The 22251-nt window shown below is 38.4% G+C and overlaps 2 protein-coding genes across 3 annotated transcripts in view; one reads left to right on the top strand and one right to left on the bottom strand.

Annotated features, from left to right (window-relative positions):
• Nucleotides 1-18956, top strand: part of aff1 (AF4/FMR2 family, member 1) — a 48203-nt gene extending 29247 nt beyond the window's left edge. For both annotated transcript variants that reach the window (XM_026928859.3, XM_053240193.1), the window contains 14 exons: nucleotides 1014-1050; nucleotides 2411-2465; nucleotides 2731-2899; nucleotides 5644-6510; nucleotides 9427-9530; nucleotides 10810-10987; nucleotides 11654-11745; nucleotides 11845-11908; nucleotides 12804-12940; nucleotides 13766-13837; nucleotides 14051-14144; nucleotides 14324-14364; nucleotides 14480-14676; nucleotides 15592-18956. In XM_026928859.3, coding sequence (XP_026784660.3) covers nucleotides 1014-1050; nucleotides 2411-2465; nucleotides 2731-2899; nucleotides 5644-6510; nucleotides 9427-9530; nucleotides 10810-10987; nucleotides 11654-11745; nucleotides 11845-11908; nucleotides 12804-12940; nucleotides 13766-13837; nucleotides 14051-14144; nucleotides 14324-14364; nucleotides 14480-14676; nucleotides 15592-15725 — 2241 coding nt within the window. In that variant the 3' untranslated portion in view covers nucleotides 15726-18956. The remainder of the gene's footprint in view (nucleotides 1-1013; nucleotides 1051-2410; nucleotides 2466-2730; nucleotides 2900-5643; nucleotides 6511-9426; nucleotides 9531-10809; nucleotides 10988-11653; nucleotides 11746-11844; nucleotides 11909-12803; nucleotides 12941-13765; nucleotides 13838-14050; nucleotides 14145-14323; nucleotides 14365-14479; nucleotides 14677-15591) is intronic.
• A 69-nt stretch (nucleotides 18957-19025) lies between these two features.
• The window catches only part of LOC113535520 (macrophage mannose receptor 1), a 36710-nt gene continuing 33484 nt past the window's right edge, over nucleotides 19026-22251 (bottom strand). The window contains exons 47-50 of the mRNA XM_026928851.3: nucleotides 21909-22085; nucleotides 21755-21808; nucleotides 20395-20543; nucleotides 19026-19320 (exon numbers count right to left, since the gene is read on the bottom strand). Of these exons, the coding sequence (XP_026784652.3) occupies nucleotides 19276-19320; nucleotides 20395-20543; nucleotides 21755-21808; nucleotides 21909-22085 (425 nt within the window). The 3' untranslated portion in view covers nucleotides 19026-19275. The remainder of the gene's footprint in view (nucleotides 19321-20394; nucleotides 20544-21754; nucleotides 21809-21908; nucleotides 22086-22251) is intronic.

The raw sequence follows: 22251 nt of genomic DNA on the forward strand, positions 1-22251 counted from the left end.
AGCATTTTTTTGAGTTTACTCCCCGATGCCATGGATGAATAGAATTGAAAATTGTTTGTATATAAACACCACATGTGGAGTCAGCAGGGCAAATATCACGAGCTACGAACAAACATCTGGAACCGAAAAGCACAGATAATATTTTGTAGCGGGGGGAAAAATGAACCATACAACCTTCTGTTACGTTCATTGAAGGTGCCTCACCAGTCCGCTTCTCATTTGCATAAAGGTGAACTCCGCCTAGTTTTTTTTTCCCCGCCCACTTTACTTCACCAGCAGTCGCTTGTTAATTTTAACAGCTCATTTGAATAAATTTAGTCTTGGTCTTCTGAAAAAATATAACAACTATAATTATAGTCATATTTTAGTTATCAGGTTGTTGTTAATTTTGGTCTAGATATATTTGAAAAACTATCGAGGTTTCTGCATCACACGGCTACGACATGCCGTAGCTTATGTCAACATGATTAACAGTTTTATAGATATTTTGTACTCTATATGGTATGATGATATCTGCAAGCCCCGCCCCCTTTCCTCATGTTACATTAGTCCTGTGCCCTCGCTTTCTGTCACAATAAATAGAGAATGTATTGAGTTTCGAGTTTCAGAAGATAGTCAAAATAAACACTTTCAGTTTTTGATGAAAGAGGAAAAAAAAGGATGAAATCTTTTGACAGATCCAACGATTAAACAGCAGAATGTCAAATCTGACACTTTACACATCATTTGAACGGTAGCTTAATGATGACAACGTAAGAGATTTTGAAATGTGTTTAGACGGAAACCAGCCAGAATGTGTTAATTCACACTTAGGCCTTTGACTGTGCAATAAGACTGTAGCTGTGATCTTATTTAAGATGCACAGTCAGATTATCAGAAATAGAAGTGTGTGTATATCACCCATGAAGCACTGAGATGTAAACGTGTGTCAGTAAGTGTGTTCTCATATTAGAAACGTGTGCTTCTTATGTAGGATTTGTTGTAATGGTGTATAACTTGTCTTGTTTCTGCAGGAGGCCAGTGTTCATCGTGGATACCAGCAGCCTCAAAGTGAGTGTGTGTACGCGTGTGAGTGCGTGTGCCTGTGTATGTGTGTGTGAGTGTGAGAGTGTGCATGTGTATGTGAGTGAGTGTGTGTGTGTTTCCACTCAGGATGTATGAGAAAGTTCACTGTGCATTACAGTTGCTGAGTGCAGTGCACATTAAAATAAAAAAAAAAAGATATTATCATTTAACCAAGCTATGAGGTTAAAGCTGATAACAAGTCAGTGCATCTTATAAGCCGAGTTTCAAGACAGTTGCAGCTCAGAGTTTGGTGCTGGGAGGCGTGGCTTAAAGTTTGGTGGTGGGTGAGAATATAGTTCCAGTTTAATTTCTGTATGTAGTTATTTTAAGACTGACTGCTAATTCTGTACATTCTGCTATTTTATGATCCTAAAGAAAAACTAAAGAAACAGATTTTAGGCACCAGACGTCTCAGTTTTGGGTTGTTGAGCGAAAACTTCCACTGTACAAACTGTAAGAAACAGGAAATGAATCTTCAACATCTGGTTTTAGGGCAAATGCAGTTTATTACTGTTATTATTATTAGTAGTAGTAGTTGTGGTGGTGGTAGTGATGGTGATGATAATAACAGAAAACTTTTCATACACATGGTAGTTCAAAGTGTTTTATAATAGAATTATATGATGAATGTAATCTAATAGAATGCACACGATTAAATAAAACATGAAGTAAAATGATAAAGACAAGCCTAAACATAAGGAGAATAAAGACGAGATGAAAAAAAGATTTTAAAAAATGTAAAAATTAATAACAAGTAATATCATACAGAGTGTCCAGAAAGTCAGGAACCAGTGGAAATGTGAGCAAAATGCGCAAAAACATGATACAGTAGCTGAGAAAACATGTAGAGCATACTTTGTAAATATAAAATTTTAAAAATTAAGTATTTGTAGTTTTACTCTCATTGACTCCTGACTTTTTGGACACAGGATAAAATAAAACACAAAGTCGAAAGTACATAAAAAAGCTTAAGGAGAGGAGCACATAAACGTAGAATAAAAATAAATATATTTAAAAATAGAATTAAATAAAATCTGAAAAAAGTATAAAGTAATTTAAAGAAGTAATTAATATTATGAAATAAAAATACATTTTAAAAAACTGTGAGGAAGTGCTTTCTATTAAATGCCAAATGAAAGTTTTTTTTTTTTTTTTTTTTTTTTTTTTAAAATAGTGTGCTGAGCTCAAGTGCATAATGTGAAGTGGTGTTGCGTTCCACGGTTAAGAAACAGAGGAACAAAGTCGATATTTTACTGAGGAGATTTCTAGAAAGCAGAAAGTGAGCAATTTCACAATTTTCTCTTCACATGTCGCATGTTTACTCTTCTCTCCTTTCTCGCTACAGAGCACAGTGAGTCACCACCGAAAGCTCCGCTGTCACCCGTTCACCAGCACCCAGTGTGAGTCTCATTAACCTTTCTATACATTTCAGTGTGCAGACTGTATGTTGTCAATTTACCGTAAATGCTGGAGTAGCACGCCTCCCGTAAATACACTACACAAGGAGCATTAAATGAAGCGTATTAAAATGATAATATTGTCAAAAAGATTATGTTTGTGCTGTTTTGCTGTACAAGTCCCATGACCTGCTAGAAGGCAAAAAGTCTCAGTATCTGATCAGGTTGTGTCTGATCTCACCGATCTGTTTGTCTGATCTTGTCATAGCGTGTGTGAGGATGGTGGCACAGCTGTGTTGGCGCCCGCCTGTGGAGCAGAGTCTGGGAGCTCCAGTGACTCGGAGAGCAGCTCTGAGTCTGAATCCGACAGCGAGAGCAGCGACAGCGGCACGGATGAGACGCCACCTGCTCCCAGGAGTAACACACCACCAGCAAAGGTACACGAGCTCACAGTTTGCCTGAAACAACACATTATTAGCAAAGATACACACACACACACACACACACACACACACACACACACACACATATTCACACAATGTTCCAGCAACAGCAAGACTTCATCACCCAAACAGTGTGCAAGTATAGACATGATTTGATTGCACACACACACACACACACACACACACACACATACACAGACTGTCTCTTCTGTTCTGGATAATCAGATCGTCACGTCTGTTGCACTTGTGTATTTTTATTTTATTTTTTTAAAGCATTTTGTCTTTTTTTTTTTTTTTTTTTTTTTTTTTTTTTTTTTTTTTTTTATAAATGACTCTGCGGCGATATTTTCAGGCATGTTTGATATTTTCAGAAATGGAAGGGAAACCAAGAGGAAATGAAATTAATCAGCTGTCACGCGGAGCAGATCTCTGAATCCGGTTTATTATTCCTCTAGTTGTGGGAGAACAAGGGCAAAATACGCAATAGTACGCACAATAATAATGTTTCTGTAAGAAATTATTTGCCATGACAGACCCAATCAGTTGTCAGGAGCAGAAAAAACAAACAGGACATGATTCCTAGCTACATATTTTTGCACTGTACCTCCAGTTGTCTTTGCGTCTTCACAACCAATCCTTCCTCAAGATTTTCCCCTTGTTTCACCTTTTGCTTGTTTTTTTTTCTTGTTTTTTTACATAATAGTGCAGAAACCACCGCAGCTAGTTGCTCTTAACAAAATCGCATGTTTATTTTGGTGAGATTGGTGGATTAGGCATGTTTCAGCAGGGATCTCTCCAGGTAAAAGAGAGTGTAATGTGTGAGCCTTGTCTGTTATCACTTGTGAATTCTGGTCACCGCTACGTCCACAAAACAAGAAGTCATGTGGTGTGAGCAATACAACGATTCTGAAGATTTTGAATCTGAGAAGTCGTGTAGTGTCCACATGGCCACAAGAAATGAGAAAAAAGAGGAACAAACAATTACCTAAGGGATGATGATTAATTCACAATGATCAGCTAACTCATACACACACTGTACTGTAGATCCGCTTTACTCATATCCTAAACACCATAAAAATCTCTATCTATACTTGGCAGACCTGCTTCTAAAATATATCTTACAGTCCACTAAAATTAATTAGCTTTAATTTAAGTACACTGCACAGGGCTCAATGTTGTTCTGTGCTTGGACCCCGCAGATCGCTGCTTGCAGCTATATTTTATCCTTCGTCTTTTTTTTTCTTCTTATTTTTTCTCTACTAAAACAAATTATGCAGCCAGAACCATAAAGCGTGTAGACGTGAAACTTCAACAGTTAATAAATATAGAAACCAGGAAGAAAAAAAGCAGAGTGATTGTGATGAGTCAGGGTTTAGAGATCTTTCAGATTGTTTAAAAGTGATGGTGAGAGGGAAAAATGATCTTTATGTTCTGCGCTTTTAGGATTTCAGCCGCCAGAACAGGAAGCGTGTTTGAGCCCTGAACACACACTTTAATTAGAGTATTATTCTTGTGTATTCCCGTCAATACAGTAACAGAATGAAAACATATTTCGGATCGTTGAAGCCGCCTACAGTAGGAAGTAGCTGAATGGGTTTGGTGGTTGCACTTCAGCATGCCCACGTCCAGTCCTACCACCGAGCACAGATTCTCCAGTTCACGAAAGGTCAACAGTGACAGCAAAATGCCTCAGCCACATTCTTATTTTATACAGCCGCAAAAACCTCATGAAACAATCAGCTCTAGAAAAAGTAGTCTGTGGGTTTTGCTTTGGCAACAACAAAGCAGTGCCATATTTTAGAAACTGGTCACTTCTGAATTTATTTGCACAAAATAATTCAAATCTGAGTTTACCTAAATACGCACTACACTCAGGTGTGACCTTTTTTCCTCTCTCTTTCTTGACATTAAGGCAAAAAAACCTCTCAGCTTTTCATGTTGCCAAGAAATCATAAGGCACAAACTCTTCTGCCTTGAAAACTATCAGCGAACGTAACGTTACAGCTTTACCTCTGACTGTTACAAAACTCTGACACTGGAGACTCCTTCCATAAATGTTAAACAAACATCTCCTCACAGAAAACTTCACCATATCAATGATTGCACACACTTTTATGTGTTTATGCAGTGCATCCTCTCTGCAAATGAGCTGTTACTATAGAAACCATAACGAGGTAGAACGAGTGCATTAATAAAAACCTGTGATTTGCAGCTTCACTGCTGTCAGAGCTGCTGTTACAGAAAATTAATCAACACCCTCTGACCAATCAGAATCCAGAATACAACAGTGCTGTGGCATAAATGCTGTTAAGTGGCTGCTGAATGAAGGAACTTTTCAGATTAACTGTGGACGTCTTAACTGTGGTAACGCAAGCAGGAATTGAAGAGAGAGGAAAAAGAGGCATGTGTAATAAGAAATAAGAATAACGTAATATGTAATAAGAATAAGAAAAAAGAATAATGTAATAAGTAAAAGACTAGGGAAAGAAAGTAAGTTAGGAATTGAAGTTGCTTTAAAGCAAAAAAGTCCTCCACTAGATGAATTTATCATTCAGAATTTACAGATCTTTCTGGAGTTTTATTTTAGTGGTAAATTTTTGCATGTTTTATACTTTAAATTGTGATGTCCAGTATGCTTCACGTGTTTTTTTTTTTGTCTGTGTCTGCTTTTGTCACTTTATATATGTATATGTGTGTTTATATATCTATATGTGTGTGTGTTTGTGTGTACACCCCAGGCTGAGGGGCCGAAAGACATCAACTGGCAGTTGATCAGTTGGATCAAGGAGAGCCAGCAGAGCCTGAACCCTCAGAACCATGCTGACGTTGCATCAAAACCCAACCCCAAACCTGCGACCAGCACCAAATCACAAACGCACACTCGCGCCGAGGAGGATTCCAAACCCAAAAATAAGAAACACTACAACTCTCGTACTGCCCCCGCTCAGCCCGAGTTCAGCGACGCCAATCCCGAGGCCAAACCCGCCCCTGTGAACCAACACGCCAGCCACAAACCTGCTTCTAATGCCAATGCAGAGGCAGGAAACCGAAAAACAGTAGGTGATACCCACCTGAGCAAGAGCACCAAAGCCCAGAGCAGCCTGCATGTAGAAAGCGTGGAGGTGACGCCCCGCAACAAAGATGCCACATTCACAGAAAGGCCAAAGGTCAAGACGAAAACTAGCCATGAGAAGAAATCCGAGAGCAGAAAATCAGCCAAACGTTCGTCTTCGGAAAAAAGGGACGGGAAAGAAGCGGTTGCTAAGACTGCCACGATGGTGGTGGAGGACAAAAAGGAGGCGGAGCTTGTTCGCCCGTCCTCCCCGCCACCCAAAAACAGCGTAACAGTAACTCATGCGCCCTCCAAGAGCTCCAAAAAGAGCCGGGCTCCCTCGCCAATGACGGACAGGAAATCCAAATCCACGGCATCCAAATCGTCCGTCGACGTTCCTCTCACTCTGGTGGTGAAGATCCAGCTCAGTCAGCTGTCCAGAGTACCACAGGTACCCAAAGCGACGAAGACGGGAACCAGCGCTCATGTGGAGACCCCTTTAAAGAAACCGAGCCAGGAGAAAGAACCTGGTAAAGCGGGCAAGAAGAGACCTGTGAGTTTCTCTTTACCTGATTTTTCCGGGACGTTAGCGGTTCTAAACTCTGTTAGATGCTAAGTAACTGGATGTTTTGGTTAATTGGTTTGTGGTAACACATTGTTGCCATTTTTAATCAAATTTACACTATGAAACAAATTTGAACTTTTTTGCAACTCACGCTAACTATACCAACTTTCGTCTGTGAAGCATAGCTACAGATAAGATCACAATCCACCATTATCCATTATCAAAGGTATTATTTATTATTGAGCTCTTATCTTTATTAACCTGTTGGCCTTGAATTGAACGGGTTTAATCTAAACCTTAATAACTCAAAAAATAATCTGCGCAAATATTCTATTTCTATTCTAAGTCTACTTTAAATAATGCCAATTTATGCATTCTATCACTGAGGAATGAAAAAGCTCTAGAGCGTCAATAAATCTCCAGAATATAACTGTACAGATTTGAATAGTAAGCATAAGATTTAAATTACAGATGGAACAATATGACTTTTTCTTCATTTTTTCCTAATTCAGATACTGAAACCTTGAGTAGCAGCTGATATTGATATCCATCCGATATTTTTTTCTTTAAAAACTAAGAAAAAAATCACAAAGCTAATAATATGTCTTACAAAAAAGCAGCTTTTTAAAATTGTTAAACTCATACACACAAAAATCACTTGGAGTGCAAATATAATGAGGTATGAAATATAAATATAATATAAATCAGTCCTAACAGAAAATACAGTCAAGTCTTTCCAGTTAAAAATGTTTTTTTTTTCAAGTTCAATTCCAATCTAGTCCGTTTTTTCCAGTATCAGATCTAATTCGTCTAATTCAGATCGATATCTGATCCACCTATTTTTTTTTGTTTTTCCCTCGTATCACCCCGATACTGATCCCTGGTACTATATTGGATCACTGCCATCTCCAGTTTAAATAGTTGTGTTATGTTCATAAAATAAATCGATGCTGAGATGGTTTTGTAGTTAAAGCAGTCCCTGGTTCTAAAACGTTTGAGAGCACATTGTGTCAAACATGACATTAAGTGTGTGTGTGTGTGTGTGTGTGTGCATATAAATATGCAGCTGCAGTAAAATAAGAATAGTAACAGCCCTGGAGTCAGAAGCAGTGAGTAAATCATTAATAACTGCAACCCGCTCAGGTTGCACGGAAAGATCGCAGACTAGATTGGAACGTTTAATTGATAGAAATCCGGATGTTGATTTATAATTTAGATTCCTACGAATCTGAACCGTCCTCTTCCGGGTGACACCAGATAGTAGGGTTATGAATCATTACAGGATACTAGTGTAGAAGGGATATATACTTATGATTTGAGGTGTGTGAAGATACACCAGTGTCCTTTTTTTTTTTTTTTTTGAGAATTGTCATCTCTCCTGCATGTTGGTGAGTGACTGAGGAGGGACCAGTTAGTTACTTGGAACAAAATTGGCATCAAACAAAAACAAAAATTGAAGAAAAATGATCAAATTTAGCATGAGTTTCTGTGTGTGCGCGTGTGCGTGTGTGTGTGTGTGTGTGTGCGTGCGTGCGTGCGCGTGTGTGTGGGACGATGGAAATAGCTTGTGTAAGTTATGGTTAAGCAGATGACAACACTTCTCTGTAACGGATACACACACACACACACACACACGTTCTCTTATATTGACTCAGTGACAGTCCTGAGACTTTATTTTTTGACAAATGCTTGTTTAAGGGGAAACTCTGGAAAAGGTTTCTAAGATCATTGTTGATGAATTTCAACTAATTCAATAAACACAATTTATATAACCGAGGGAACTGGGGATTGAGGAAAGATAGGGCTAAAATGCCAGGACTTGTGAATAGAGTCACACTATATGGCCAAAAGTTTGTGGACATACTAAGTTTCTGTGTGCTTGTTGAACTTCTCATTCCAGATTTATTCCCCCTTTACTGTTATAATAAGCTCCACTCTTCTGGGAAGCTTTCCACTAGATGTTGGAGCGTGGCTGTGGGGATTTGTGTTCATTCAGCTACAAGAGCATTAGTGAGGTCAGGCGCTGATGTTGGGATGTCGAGGAGGTCTGGGGTTCAGTCGGTGTTCCAGTTCATCCCAAAGGTGTTCAGTGGGGTTGAGGTCAGAACAGGTCTCAGCCTCTTAGTTCCAGTGAAGGGAAACTGTAACGCTACAGCACACAAAGACATTCTATACAATTGTGTGCTTGCAACTTTGTTTGGGGAAGAACCTCATATGGGTGTGAAGGTCAGGGGTGCACATACTTTTAGCAGTGTAATGCATTTGCAAACATTACCAGAATTTCCAAAAATTCATTAGCAGCGCTTCCTGGAAGAATGCGGTCACTCAAAATGTTGCTTCTTTATTAAATTTTAATTACAGTCTGTTAAGAATAATTAAGAAAAATATAATAATAAGAAGAAGAATATAAGAATAATTATCATTTATTCTTATAAACACCCTGCAGTAGGGCTGGGCAGTGTGATATTTTATCCACTTTTCAGCAATATCGCATTCTTTAACACTGTTAAAATAATTTTTTTAATAATGATTACAAACACTACTGGGAAGCTGATGATTTCCGTCTTTCTACTGTAAAATGATTTTAAAATCTGTTTTTAAAAAATTATAAGATTTTTGTACTCATTTTGAGTTTTAAATATTAATCAATATTAAATATCATTTAATATCAACTCTGTTTTTTTTAATAGTTTTTTTAATGCAACACTTTTGTTTAGCTGGAGCTTTGTTAGCAGTCCTATATATCATGATACATATCTTGTATAAAAGTATCGTGATATGATATTTTGGTCGTATCGCCCAGCCCTGCCCTGCAAGTTGTTATGAGCTGGAGTGTAAAAAAGGGTCAATGAGTGACCCAGATTTGAAGATGACACCGTGTGTGTGGTTTTTATTTTTACTCAGGCTGATCACAGTGAGCTCTCTGTGCCAAAAAAGAAGCCGAAACTGGAAAAAGACAAAGAGGGAAAAACGTCATCTTCATCTCAGCACAGTTCCAGCAAAACAGAGTGAGTCACACACACACACACACACACACACCACTGTCACAGCAGACTGTTTTATAGATGGGCTCCTTTTTTTTTTTTTTTTAAAGTACATTACAGTCTAGCTCAGAGGCTAAAAATAATAAACAATGCTGATGTTGCTAACTGGGAAAGTTGGTGTTCAGCTGGTTGGTATTGTGACCGGGATATATAACAGAGACTCACGTGACTGACTGACTGTTTAGCATTACGCTAGTGACGTCACCATTGGGATTTATTCTCCATTAGCTTGTTAGATTAAAAAAAAAAACAAAAAAAAAAACAGTGAAATATTACAGCTATTAAATACCTTTTATTAGTAACCTCTGTTAATTTATAATATCGTATAATATAATAATGTATACATGAAGAAACAGAGTAATTGCAGATTTTACAGTGTTTTAAAATGTGCCTCTCTGTCATACAGTGTAACGGCAGCATTAAATATTAAAACGAAACAATATGCTTTTATTGGCTTAAATAAATAAATGAAAAGCAAACGTGAACAATATTTAAAATAAAATTCAAGCCTGTTTAAAATAAACAGGGAAAGTTATAGAGATTTAAAAAAAAAAATCTTCCAGTGTGTTTGTGGGTTTTTTGTTTGTTTGGTTTTTTTTATTTCTTTTTGTGTTTTTGTTTAGGTTTTTTTGTGTTGCATAATTGGGGGGTAGGTTTTTTTTCATGCAGTGTTTTTGTTTGTTTTGTTTTGTAGTGACGTAGGCATGTAATTGTTTTTTGTTTGTCTTTGGGTGTTTTTTTGTTTGGCTTCTCACAATGTAGGTTTTATTTTTGTTTTAGTCTGCTTTTTATTTTTTGTGGTGTATAATTCTTTTTTGTTGTTTGTTTTTTTTTGTGGTGTAGGCATTTAATTCTTGCAACATGGTTGTTTTTGTTTTTGGTTGGTTTCTCACAGCGTGGGATTAGTTTCTATTAGTTTCTTTGTTTATGTTTGTTTAGTAGTGTATAGTTCTTGCAGTGTGACTTTATTTATTCTTTACTATATTTATTTTAAACTTGTGTTCCAAATAGTATATTTTATCCAAGTAGTAAAGAGTTTATTTCTGTGTAATTGTATTTTTGATCATTTTCCTGAATGGCTGGTATTTTTCTTAAAAATGAATAACTGAATATGTCGGACGGTTACGGGACAGAACTTCACACACCTCCATATGTAACGGAACGGAAAGTCCCTGATCTTCCAGCGGTAATGAAACTCCAACCGCTCTGTCCTGACCATGTTCTCATCCTCACTCCATCACAGAGCACCAAAGAGCAGCCGCGAGGAGACGGACAAGAAGAGCAGCAAGAAGGTTCCGGCTCCTGCTCCTCACAACCCGGGACACAAGCGCTGCTCTGGAGAGATGGAGGAGAGCAGCACCTCGGGCAGCAAGCACAAGAAGAAGAGCTCGAGCAGAGAGGAGCACAGCAAGAGCGACAAGGTGCGAAACAAAATGGAGGCGCTTTACAGATCAGATGTGCTAGTGTTTAAGATTATTAGACTTTTTAAAAAATAAATAAATAAAGTAAAACAAACAGAGAAAGTAGGGCAAGGCATCCCATGAGTCCAGCATCATAAGGTTCATGTATATGAACCCTCATAATCCAAATAATTCTAACCATAGGAATTTGTGCAATTTGTGTATTGAGACAAAATGGTGGAAAAGTTGAGCATGTTCTGTAAAGCTTTTGTTTTGCTGTTTTTTTTTTCCTCCTATGGTACTGGACTTATGGGACACCCTTATAAAAGCAAAATATAGACATTATAAATTAAAATTAAAAAAAGAATAAATAAATAATACATAGAACATAAGAAAATAATATATAGAAAATAATATATATATATTTTAATTGCACCGGTATATTATCCATTTTTTTTTCTTTTTGTTTTTTTTTTTTTTTTTTTTTTTTTTTTTTTAGCACAGTTGTATTTATTTGGTGCTGTGTAATTTGTTTGGTGTTTTTTTTTTTTTTTTTGTCCTTCCATGTAGTTTAGCTCCAAGTATGCCTTATACTATTTTTTTTTAATGAGCAGTGTGCAAAATGTGTAAATTAATTTGTTAAATAGATTTTTTTTAAATTTCCCCTCCATCTCTCCTTTGTTATAGAAAGCAGCGAAGAGCAGCACATCTGCCCCGGAGTCGTCGGCTTCCTGTGGAGCCCCGGCGGCGCACAGACCTCTGCTCAAGTTTGACGACAAGTAAGAATAAATCCAGAAATGATAGATTACTGAGCAACAGATTTGTGATCAGATCCTGTTTTTTCTATCAAATCCGGGACGTTCCACTTTCTCTTTCAGGCAGTACCCTGTGGATTATCATATGAAGGAAGCCAAAAAGCTGAAGCACAAAGCCGACGCCATGGTAACGTTTCTGCAACTCGTTTGCTAATTAACTTCACACTTTTCCGCAGAATGGTGTAAAGTGGGGAGTTCACCCTATCACTGGAAAATCACGAGGTTATTTTTTGAATCCTGGGAGTCCGGAAGAGCGTAACCAGATGTGTTGGGATGTGTTGTGAGCGCTCTTTGGTCAATCATCTCCTCAATCATCTACCTTTAGATTCTAGAACGAAAATAATCAACGATGGGGTGGTGTGATGAAGCGGAGTTACTCTTAACACACTGACGTTGATTATTTTCCTATAACAGCACGTCCTGACGTGTTTCATTTCTTATACCACAGCAAGTTGCTAAAAATTACAATTTTTATTTATTAAAGAAGGATACACTTTTTACTCTGTCCATAGCTACTTTTAATGTTGTGGAGCATCCACGAAACAACTTCCTGTTATCAATGTAATAGCAGCTATAAACAGTCGTTCTCTCACCGTCCTGTTACTGAGTAACCGTAAAGCATACACTCCTCTGTCCTGAAGACTTTCCTGTGGCGGAAAACAGCACTGGTATAAAATTACCAACATTAATGTAAGAAACATTAATACACGTCTCCTTCGAGACTCGCAGAGACACTAATCCTGGCTGTGTAGGGTTATTCTCTTATACACATACTGTGTTAATTGTCGTCGTAATTAATGGCTTGACAAATTAAAGTTCTGATATGTAATCTAGTAGTGTCCTCTTTATTTAGTTCCTGAGACATTTGTACAAAAGCAGATCTCAAAGGAAATAGTTTGGATGATGCTGAATCATAGTGTTGAGGTGTGTGTGTATGTATGTATGTGTGTGTGTGTGTGTGTGTGAGTGTGTGAGTGTGATTTTCTCATCCTGTTATGTGTGTTTGTCTCTACTCGCTCTAGGTGGATAAAATGGGTAAGGCCTTGAGTTACCTGGATGCTGCCATGTCCTTCGTAGAGAGCGGCATCGCCATGGAGACAGATCCCCAGACGCCCAAGTCAGCTTACACCATGTTCTCCGACACCGTAGATCTCATCAGGTAGGAAGTGTGTGTGTGTGTGTGTGTGTGTGTGTGTGTGTGAACGAGAGAGAGAGAGAGAGAGAGAGAGAGAGGGAGAGGGAGAGAGAGAGAGAGAGAGAGAGAGAGATTTTGAATAAATCTGTTCGTTAATATACATAATATTCATAACATACAACATACACTGTGTCATGCTGTTACAGGAAAATAATCAGTGCTGTGGTGGTGTGATAAAGCGGAGGTTCTGTTACCACCCTAAAGTTGATTATTTTCCAGTAACCGCATGTCTCGAAGTGTTTTATTCCTCTTACGCCACAGCAATTTTCCAATGCGGGCAAGTATTTTATTTACTCATGAACTACACTTTGGACTTTTTATCCAGTTATACTTACATTAAATGTAAGAGGAACGGCCACGAAACAAGCTCATTTACATTATAGCAGCTATTAACAGTCGTTTCCTCACCAGCCTCTCTTTTTCTCTCTCCTGAATTTAATAAGATAAAAAAAAAAAAAAATTTTTAAAAACGCAGCTAGTTGTGTGACAGAGAAACTGCAAAGCGTAAACTCCTCTCTCCTGAAGATGTCGGAAAACTTAAAAGTTACAGCTTTACTCTCTGACACTGGAGACTCCTTCCATAAAGGTTAAATAAACATCTCCTTACACAAAACTTCACCATGTCAGCGCAGTGCAGTTAAGCTTTAACGTTTAAACTTCCTGTCTTTACCTCGAAGCGGAATCTGTTATTGTGCAACACGTTTCAGCGGATGAGGCTTCAAACCACACACATTAACCTGCCGCCTTCTTCTTCTTCTTCTTCTTCTTCTTCTTCTTCTTCTTTGCCAGATTCATCCTGAAGCTGAAGAACTACTTGGACCCGTCGGCTCCTGCGTCAGAGCGAGATTTCTTAGTCCTGTGGTGGGTGTTTTTCAAAACGGAAAAAAACTTTTGATGAGCTCTTTAGTTTCCTGACTTTGTTGTGTAGTTGTGTTGTGTTGAAGTGATGGATTATAGAACGAATCACACGACAGCCTGAGTGCTTATTATTTAATTTATATATTTATAGTGTTTGTATTTGCAGTGCGGTGTATTGTGTGTGAATGTGTGTGTTGAAGTGTTTTATGTTTGCAGTATGCGATGTCAGGCCCTCCTGCAGATGGCGATGTTTCGCTGTAAACGAGAATCGGCGCTGAAGTATTCTCGCACACTCACCGATTATTTCAAGGTAAATCCTCAGATACTTCTGCTTAGCCTCAATTGGATGCTTATTATAAATCTCTTTATTTTTTGTCTTGTTATTTCTGCTTCCTGGCATAGGTTTTCAGAATATATAATGAGAAAAAAGCAGCTTCATGATCTACTGTTTTTCATTGGTTTTGTGTTTTTTTGTGTGTGTTTTTCCAGAGCTCAAAGACGATGCAGGCTCCTTCCCCCTGCATCTCAAAGTAAGTCCCGCCTTCCTGCTTCCTGTCTGCGATGTTAAGGTGTTTTAATACTCTGATGATTTACTAGAGCCACTGAAGAAAAGAGCTGCGTAAATTTCCTCTGTCTGTCACCCAGGAGCTCGTCTCCGATGTCCCCGATGCCGTCTCCGGCGAGTTCGTGCATCTCCAATCCCAGCAGCAGCAGCAGCAGCACTGTGTCCATTCCTCAGCTCATCCAGCAGATGGCGTCATCATACATCAACATCACCGCTCTCTTCCTCAGCGCTCACGAGACATGGGAACAGGCCGAGGAGCTGGCACGCACACGCACCGGTACGTTCAGGACACGCATGAGGTCAAAGGTCATGAACACTTTTCTAATTACTTTCCCATGGGGTACACTGGCAAGTGTAAAAATTGTTAAAGTTTAAAAGGTTAAGTTTCACGCACTGGATTAGATTTTGCTTATTGAATTGCTTTGACTCCACGGAGCTGGTCAAGCTTGGATGTATAATTTTGATTAAAAAATGACGTCAGCCTAATATAGTTTCAGCTGTATCACCACTTTGGCCCCGCCCACTTCATAGAGGAGAAAATCAGGCATGGGCCCAAGTCACCAGTTATTCATACGGTCACATGACCAACATCAACCTCATTAAAAACAGTAATTAATATCTAATGAACTTTCTCTGGGACATAAAGTTACTTCTAAAACATCAGTGTTTATTTTTGGAGCTGAGGAAGGAAAGGAAGGAAAGAAGGAAGAGAATGTAAGAAAGAAAGGAAGAACAAAGAAGGGAAGAAGGAACAGGTAAATAGGACTAAAAGAAGCAGGAAAGGAAGGGAAGCAAGAACTAATTAAAGAAAGAAGGGACAAAGGACTGAATGTAGGAAGGAAGGAAGGAAGGAAAGATGAATGGAGAGAAGGAAGGAAAAAGGGAAGGACTTAAAGTTGGAAAGCGGGAAGAGAAGAAGGAAAAGAGGACGGAAGGAAAGAAAATAGAAGAAAGAAAAAGAAAGGAAGAAATGGAAGGAGGAATTTGATAGTTTTTTGTGATTTAAGACTTTGGCCACTAGAGGGTGGTGTTGTACTACTTCTGAGGTTTAACTTGTCATTGTTTCTTGTTGGACTTCCTGTTTTATGCTCATTTAAGTTTTGTCTTAACTTATAAAGGAATGAGCAAATCATGGATCAGTTTGTCACCTGTGTGTGTGTGTGTGTGTGTGTGTGTGTGTGTGTGTTCGCAGGTCTATTAAGTGATCTGGACAAGGCCCTCAGCCGCCTGAGTTTGACCTCCAGCATGACGGCTCTGGTGCGCTACACTCGCCAAGGCCTCCACTGGCTCAGACTGGACACCTCGAACCCTCGCAGCGGCCCGTGAGCTTGTGTGTGTGTGTGCGTGTGTGTGTGTGTGTGCGTGTGTGTGTGTGTGGGAGGATAACGGGCATCTTTTAATTATTTTATGTTCTGCTTCGGGAAGGAAGGAAGTCTGTTTGCACTTCGTTCTGAAAGAAAGCAAGTTGATGTAAAGGTGGTGAGCGCACGATGCTGACTTTCCTCTCACGGAGAAGAAGCTGAAAATCACTGGAATCACACAGAGAGAGAGAGAGAGAGAGAGAGAGAGAGAGAGAGAAAGAACAAGAGCGCCGCTGGCTTCATCTTTTTTTCTTTCCCATCGCCGCTCTATCGGACAATCAGAGGGAACAAAAATGAAGTCCACACTACATGTTTAAACTTTAACTTTGCACTCGTTTCCTCTTATCATGTGACTGGTTAATTTAAACCCCACGTTTTTCATATCTCCTGTGGAAAACCCAAAAAACTGTGATCTCACTATTATTTATTTCATCTATATTATTATTATTATTAATATTATTATTAATATATTGATCATGAATCTTTTTTTTCCCTCTTTGGAAACACAAACTTTTTTTTACCCTGATGTTGAGGCTTCCGACTGACATGAAATGTTCATTTTTTAAACGTCTTTTCCCGTGATAGAGCTCTGAAGGACACGTTTATCACTCACGCTTCACTGTTTGTTTTTTCCACATCCACGGTGAAGACGTATTTGATTGAAATATGAAATACAAAGCCACTGTTTTTTTGTTTTTGTTTTCAAATTTGAAATCAGTCAACAAAATGTAATTCTACCTCAAGAGGACAACAGAGGCAGAGCAACAATTCAGACACACACACACACACCTGTACCTGCACCTGCACAGACCCAGGGCCTGAGTTGTACCTGAACATGATATCACACCTTTAGTAAATAAAACACTTGTGCCTTATAGTGAAACTGCTGTAATGAAACAAAGCCACCGCAGATCTAAAGATAAAAAAAAAAAAAAGATCTGAAAAGAAAAGATGAACTCGTGACAGCTGTATGTAATGACGTAAATTTCTTGATTCGTATCTGTGGATGTGGGTTCAGGCTTAATGGAGTGTAAATGCACTTTTCAGGGAGGAAACAGGAGTGGCTACGATGCGGGGGGAGAAAAAAACAACCACGATGCCGAAATGGAAAATCCGTCGTGTCCGATCTGCTTTTATAACCAGATTGCGATTGCAAAAGGTGCCAATACTTACAGTTTAGCTGTAGCATTTATGATTTTTAACCTGTTGTTATGGTAACACAGGAGACACCTGAAATTCGCTCGGTGGAAAAGATGATTCACCGAAGGGGAAAGGACGCCGGGGCGTGAAAGACGTATTAGTTTCTGGTGACGTTTTCTTTCGTAAATATATAAATAAAGGACCTGTTTATTATTAAGTAGCACCAATGCAGATGTTTCGCCTTTTACTGTTGCTTAGCGCACATCTGGGGGAAAAAAAAGAATTAGCTAGATAGCTAACTTTCCCACTACATTCTCACCATTTATCATTCAGGCTGTTATCAATTCAATTCAATTTTTTTCGTGAGCAACTTTTTTTTTTTTTTTTCCCAAATCTCAGTGCATTAAAATCTTTTTCCTGTTCTGCCTCAGCAGATTTTCTTGTCACGTGACAGCGGGTCCGTTAGAATAACAGACTTTTTAACGAATGTTTCCTCTTCAGGTGCTCGTAGAGAGAGGTTTCATTTGGTAGAGAGAACAGAACGTTTAACGAAGGAGACGGATCTCGGAAAACTGGTAGCTGTTACATAAAAAACCAGGAGCTTTGTTGTAGGTTTTGCGTTATGTATTAAATATTTAACTGATTACGATAACAGCAAACTGTTTGGTGAACAAAGTGATTGGCCACAATTTGCGGTGTCACTTAGAATTTTTCGTTAAAGCGTCACTTTTAGTGTAATCTGTTCATTTTCTGATGGTTACGTTCCAGCGAGGTTACCTTTCCACTTGTGAGAAGATCTGTGAGGCACCAATCCAAAAAAAAAAAAAAAACACAAAGCAGCCAATCAGAAAGCAGTATTTTTCCTAGCCATTGGATAAATCAAACTGATGTTAATTATTATTTAATTTTATTTAATTTTTTGTAACTACAGAAGAATGCTAACTTTTCTGAAACTTGACACAATGCAAATTTTTCTCTAAAATTCAGCAAACACATTTTCCATTTTGTATTTCAACTGGGTTTTTTTTCTTTGCCTTTTTTTTAATTCTTTTTTGCCCTCCAGAATAATGTAGGCTGGATTTAGAGCAATAACACTTCTTTGGTTTAAAGTGTGTGTGTTTCCTTCCTGTTGTCCACTGTTAAACTTGAGTGCCATGAAAAGCGTTTCCCAAACCAGCTCTACACACACACACACACAGAGTAACTCAGTTCTTGATTTAAAGATGTGTTTTGGAAAACGTTGGCTTTTTATTTTCCTTCCTGAGATTCCCAGCGGGATTCCTGTACTGGAAATGTGAACTTTGTAAGGATCAGGATTGCCGAGATTTAAGGGCTGCACATGAAATCAGAAGATAAAGTGTATTACTGTATTTATTTTATCATGATTATCAGTGAAAGAAATACTCTAGAACTGTTCATCCTATCTGATCATGTAACATTGATTTTTTATTTTTTTTTTCAGCTTTTTTTTTTTTCTTCATATTTTCAATTCTTCCAAAGAACACTGCTTTACTTGTTCTTAAGACAAATTTTACAGGATCTTTTTTCTTTCTTTCTTTTGTTTCATCTCTGCACACTAAATGAAAAGGTCCTCTGTGTTTCTGCATCATGTCGTGTGACCATTCTGTAAAAGTCCGAATCATGTATATGAGTTTGCTTTATGTTTTATATCACATGCGTGAGCTTGTTTTGGTGTGCAAGACGGAGCGTGTTCTTTCTTCCCACACACACAATGAGTTTAAAAACGATGGGGGGAAAAAAAAACACTTTCCATTCAAACTGTTCGGAATCATTTTGTAATTTTGCCTTGTTGGACATATGTAAATACTGTTATGTACAGCGCTGTATAAAGAACGGCAGTGAAATGAGTTTTTTTTCTTTAACTTACAAAAAAAGAGATCTTTTTTTTTCCAAAGCTGTTTATGCAGACGTTTGTAGCTTCAGTGGAGAAGCGTGGGGTCGAGTCGGATCGTCGGTTCCTCTCTGACCGCTGACCACAGCTCTGATTTTTGTCTGATCGTTCACAGGCAATAAAGTTTTGGGGAAAAAATTCAAATGTTGCTTTGTATTTTTCTAAATGTAAAGACACAGAGACAGAAATACTTGTTCTTTGAAATGTGTTTATTTTTGTATTTCAAAAGTACAGGGATAAAAATGTATATACAAGCAACATTTAATGTATTTGTTAGCATTTTGCTATTTTTTGCTTTTTGCTACTAGCTTTAATATAATCTAAAAAAAATTACCTTACAAAAACATTTCAACTCCAGAGTAAAACACTAAAACATAAATGGATTATAATTTGATTAGGTCTCAAACTTCCCTGTAGTTTAGCCACTTTCTGTACAACCTTTAGCCACGCCCACTTCATGGATTCATGTCTCTGATTCTCCACCAAAGTTCGGGTTGCTGAACGTGGGCTGAAAAAAAAGAACAAAGGCAGCATTTCAGTTTATGTAAGGAATAAATCACGCAAGGTTGTGCCACTGTAGGAAAATAATCAGCGTCGGGGTGGTGTGATGAAGCGGAGTTACTGTAACCACCCTGAAGTTGATTATTTTCCTATAATAGTATGTCCTGAAGTGTTTTATTCTTCTTATGCCACAGCAATTACAATTTCTATTTATTAAAGGATGTCATACTTTTTATCCATTTATAGTTACAGTTAATGTTCCTGAAACGAGTTCTTTCCTGTTTTCACTTACGCTATAGCAGCTATAAACAGTCGTTCTCTCACCAGCCTCTCTTTTTCTCTCTTTTTTTTCTATCAGAGACGTCCTGTTTATCTTTGTGTGCTGCACTCAACTTTTACTACATCCGCAATTATCACTGAACTACACTGCAGTTATTAAGCATTAGATGTTGTATTAGTTAGTTATTTAGCTAGCTGGATAAAGCTAAGTTAAAGTTTTAACGTTATCATTAGGTTAGGGAATGCTGTTACAGTTTTACGTTAATCGCTACAATCGCTCAGCAGGACTCCGCCCACATTTTATAGTCAGAATTTTATTTTAAACTACCAATTTCTCTCCAACTAACGTGGCGATGATGCTTGATTTAAGTATGTTGCCGCCAAGGTCATGGTTTCTACTCCAAACTCAGCTAGTTTTAGAGCAAGGTTGTAAAAACAAAGTCTGCAGATGACGGATTTTTTTTTTGGGCTTGTTTAAAAAAATAGTCTTGTTTTAAAGCAAACAATCAGAATGAAATCTAATCAATTTCTGCAAAAGATATAGGCTATGACAAACAAAGGAAAAGTGTAAGTGCTTGGGAAAAGGACAGGGGATTATGGAGGGGTTAACTGTGGTACCAAGTGATGCTACAAATCAGAAATGCGTGCGCACCACGGTGAACTCGGTTCCCATGCAGAGCCTGAGAATGCGTCGGTGTTTTTGGGCTAGTTTCAGGTCTTTTGTGATTTTTGAGATGTAATTGGGCTGGAATTGTAATGTAAGCGGCTCATTGCAGTGTTGAGGAAGAAGCATATAACTCACCACATCGACCTGATTTTTGCTCCTGCTTGGGAGACTGACGCTGCTCAGCTTCACTCCCTTCACCCGAAAGATGTAGTACAACACGGCCAGAACGACCACCACAGCCAACAGAGCTCCGATTACACCCCCGGCAATCGATCCTGCATGAGCTGCAAAACACGCACACACAAACACACACACACAGTTACATGGTCATTATACAGTTCTAACTTCATTCACACTGCAAGTCAGGGTGCTAAGTACTGAAAGTAAATTGATATCTGATTCAATTTCAGAAGATATGACACTCCTGAACTGACCCATAAGCGTGAAATAACTTTTTACGTGAGTAATTTGTGTCATCGGCCATGAGCTGTAAACCATTTGCACTTCTGCAATAGAGTGAAGTGAGCATTGCACCAAACAGCAAACCATCTGATTTTTTTATACTATAAACAGATGCAGTTGTCTAGAAGGACATGATACATTTTGACAAACCTGAAAGTTGTAGCTAGCCACATCTCTGTAGTTACAACAATCTTTTAAAAGTTCTGTGGACTCGACTGAGGTTTAAAGGTGTAAAGCTTGGAGATTATGGAACAGCGTATCTTTTTTTTTTTTTTAAACAAAGGCTTTCTTGATGGTAGACATTTTTAACCCCAATAACCCAAATAAGTCTTCTGATTTTTGTCTAGTCTGTCTTCTATTCACTTCAGTTTTATTTGTACAGCACTTTTAACAACAGCCATTGTCACAAAGCAGCTTTACCGAAATAAATATGTTCAGGATATAAATTTTTTATTTTAATTTTGAAAAACTCCCTGAGACGATATGAGGAAGAAACCTTGAGAGGAACCCGACTCAGAAGGGAACCCATCCTCATCTGGGTGACAGTGCGATTAAAGATCATTCCCTTCTATAACTGTGTACTACATGGTCAAATAGTGCAGTTCAGTAGTTTTCACATGAAGTCTGTTTTGTTGAACTTATCCACTGTTCACTGATGGAGACTTGAGTGCAAAACTGTTCGTGGCAATTGTAGTCCTAAGTCATCATAGCATAACTGTTCATATAAGTTGTGGTCCAAAGCCATCTTCACAGTTTTTAAGTGGTACCTCAGTAATCTCAGTGATCTTCAGGCTGTCCATGTGGGGCCTTCCTCAGCAGCAGTGAGTGATCTCCTGCTCATCTGTTTTACTAATTCACTGAATTGTATTTTATTTCATTGCTGTTTGGAATTAGTAGATCTTATTGTACACCATTTTGGATGACATTTTTAAATGTGCTATATAAATATAAATGTAAAGGTCACTTGACACTCAAAACATTTTTAGAAACAGCAATGTTCTGAGTATGGCTCTAAAAAAAAGAAAAAACTCACGATGGATTGGAGAGACAGTAGTAGTAGTATTTCCATGATTTCCTGTGGAATAATCTGCAAAGGGAAAGAAAAGATGTCCTGATGAGTACGGTTCTGTGTATCGCGAGAGTTCTCATCCTACAGGTTCAAGGAAGGTGTTGAAAGTGAGTCTCACGCTGGCGCCGTTTGCAGACGAAGCCTCTCTTCTCGAAGCAGCTGTTGTCGTTCCATGTTCCGTCCTTGTACATCTCCACGCAGTCCTCTCGAGTCCCGTCGTGTCCGCCGCCGGACGGCTCGCCCTGAGCCCAGTTGGTGAAACCCAGAGCGCTCAGGTCAGTCCAAGCCCAGCCATCTGAAACCCATTTCCACACGTTTGTTACTGCTGATGTGAAAAATAATATGATCTTACTGATTCTCAGTGAATCTCTGATCAAGATTTAACTGACTCCACCCATATCTACATCTCTTACTTTAAAGCTTAAGTTGACTCCACCCACATCTGTATCACTCCTCATACT

Source organism: Pangasianodon hypophthalmus, chromosome 15 (genome assembly GCF_027358585.1).
Source record: "Pangasianodon hypophthalmus isolate fPanHyp1 chromosome 15, fPanHyp1.pri, whole genome shotgun sequence".
NCBI classification, from domain to species: Eukaryota; Metazoa; Chordata; class Actinopteri; order Siluriformes; family Pangasiidae; genus Pangasianodon; species Pangasianodon hypophthalmus.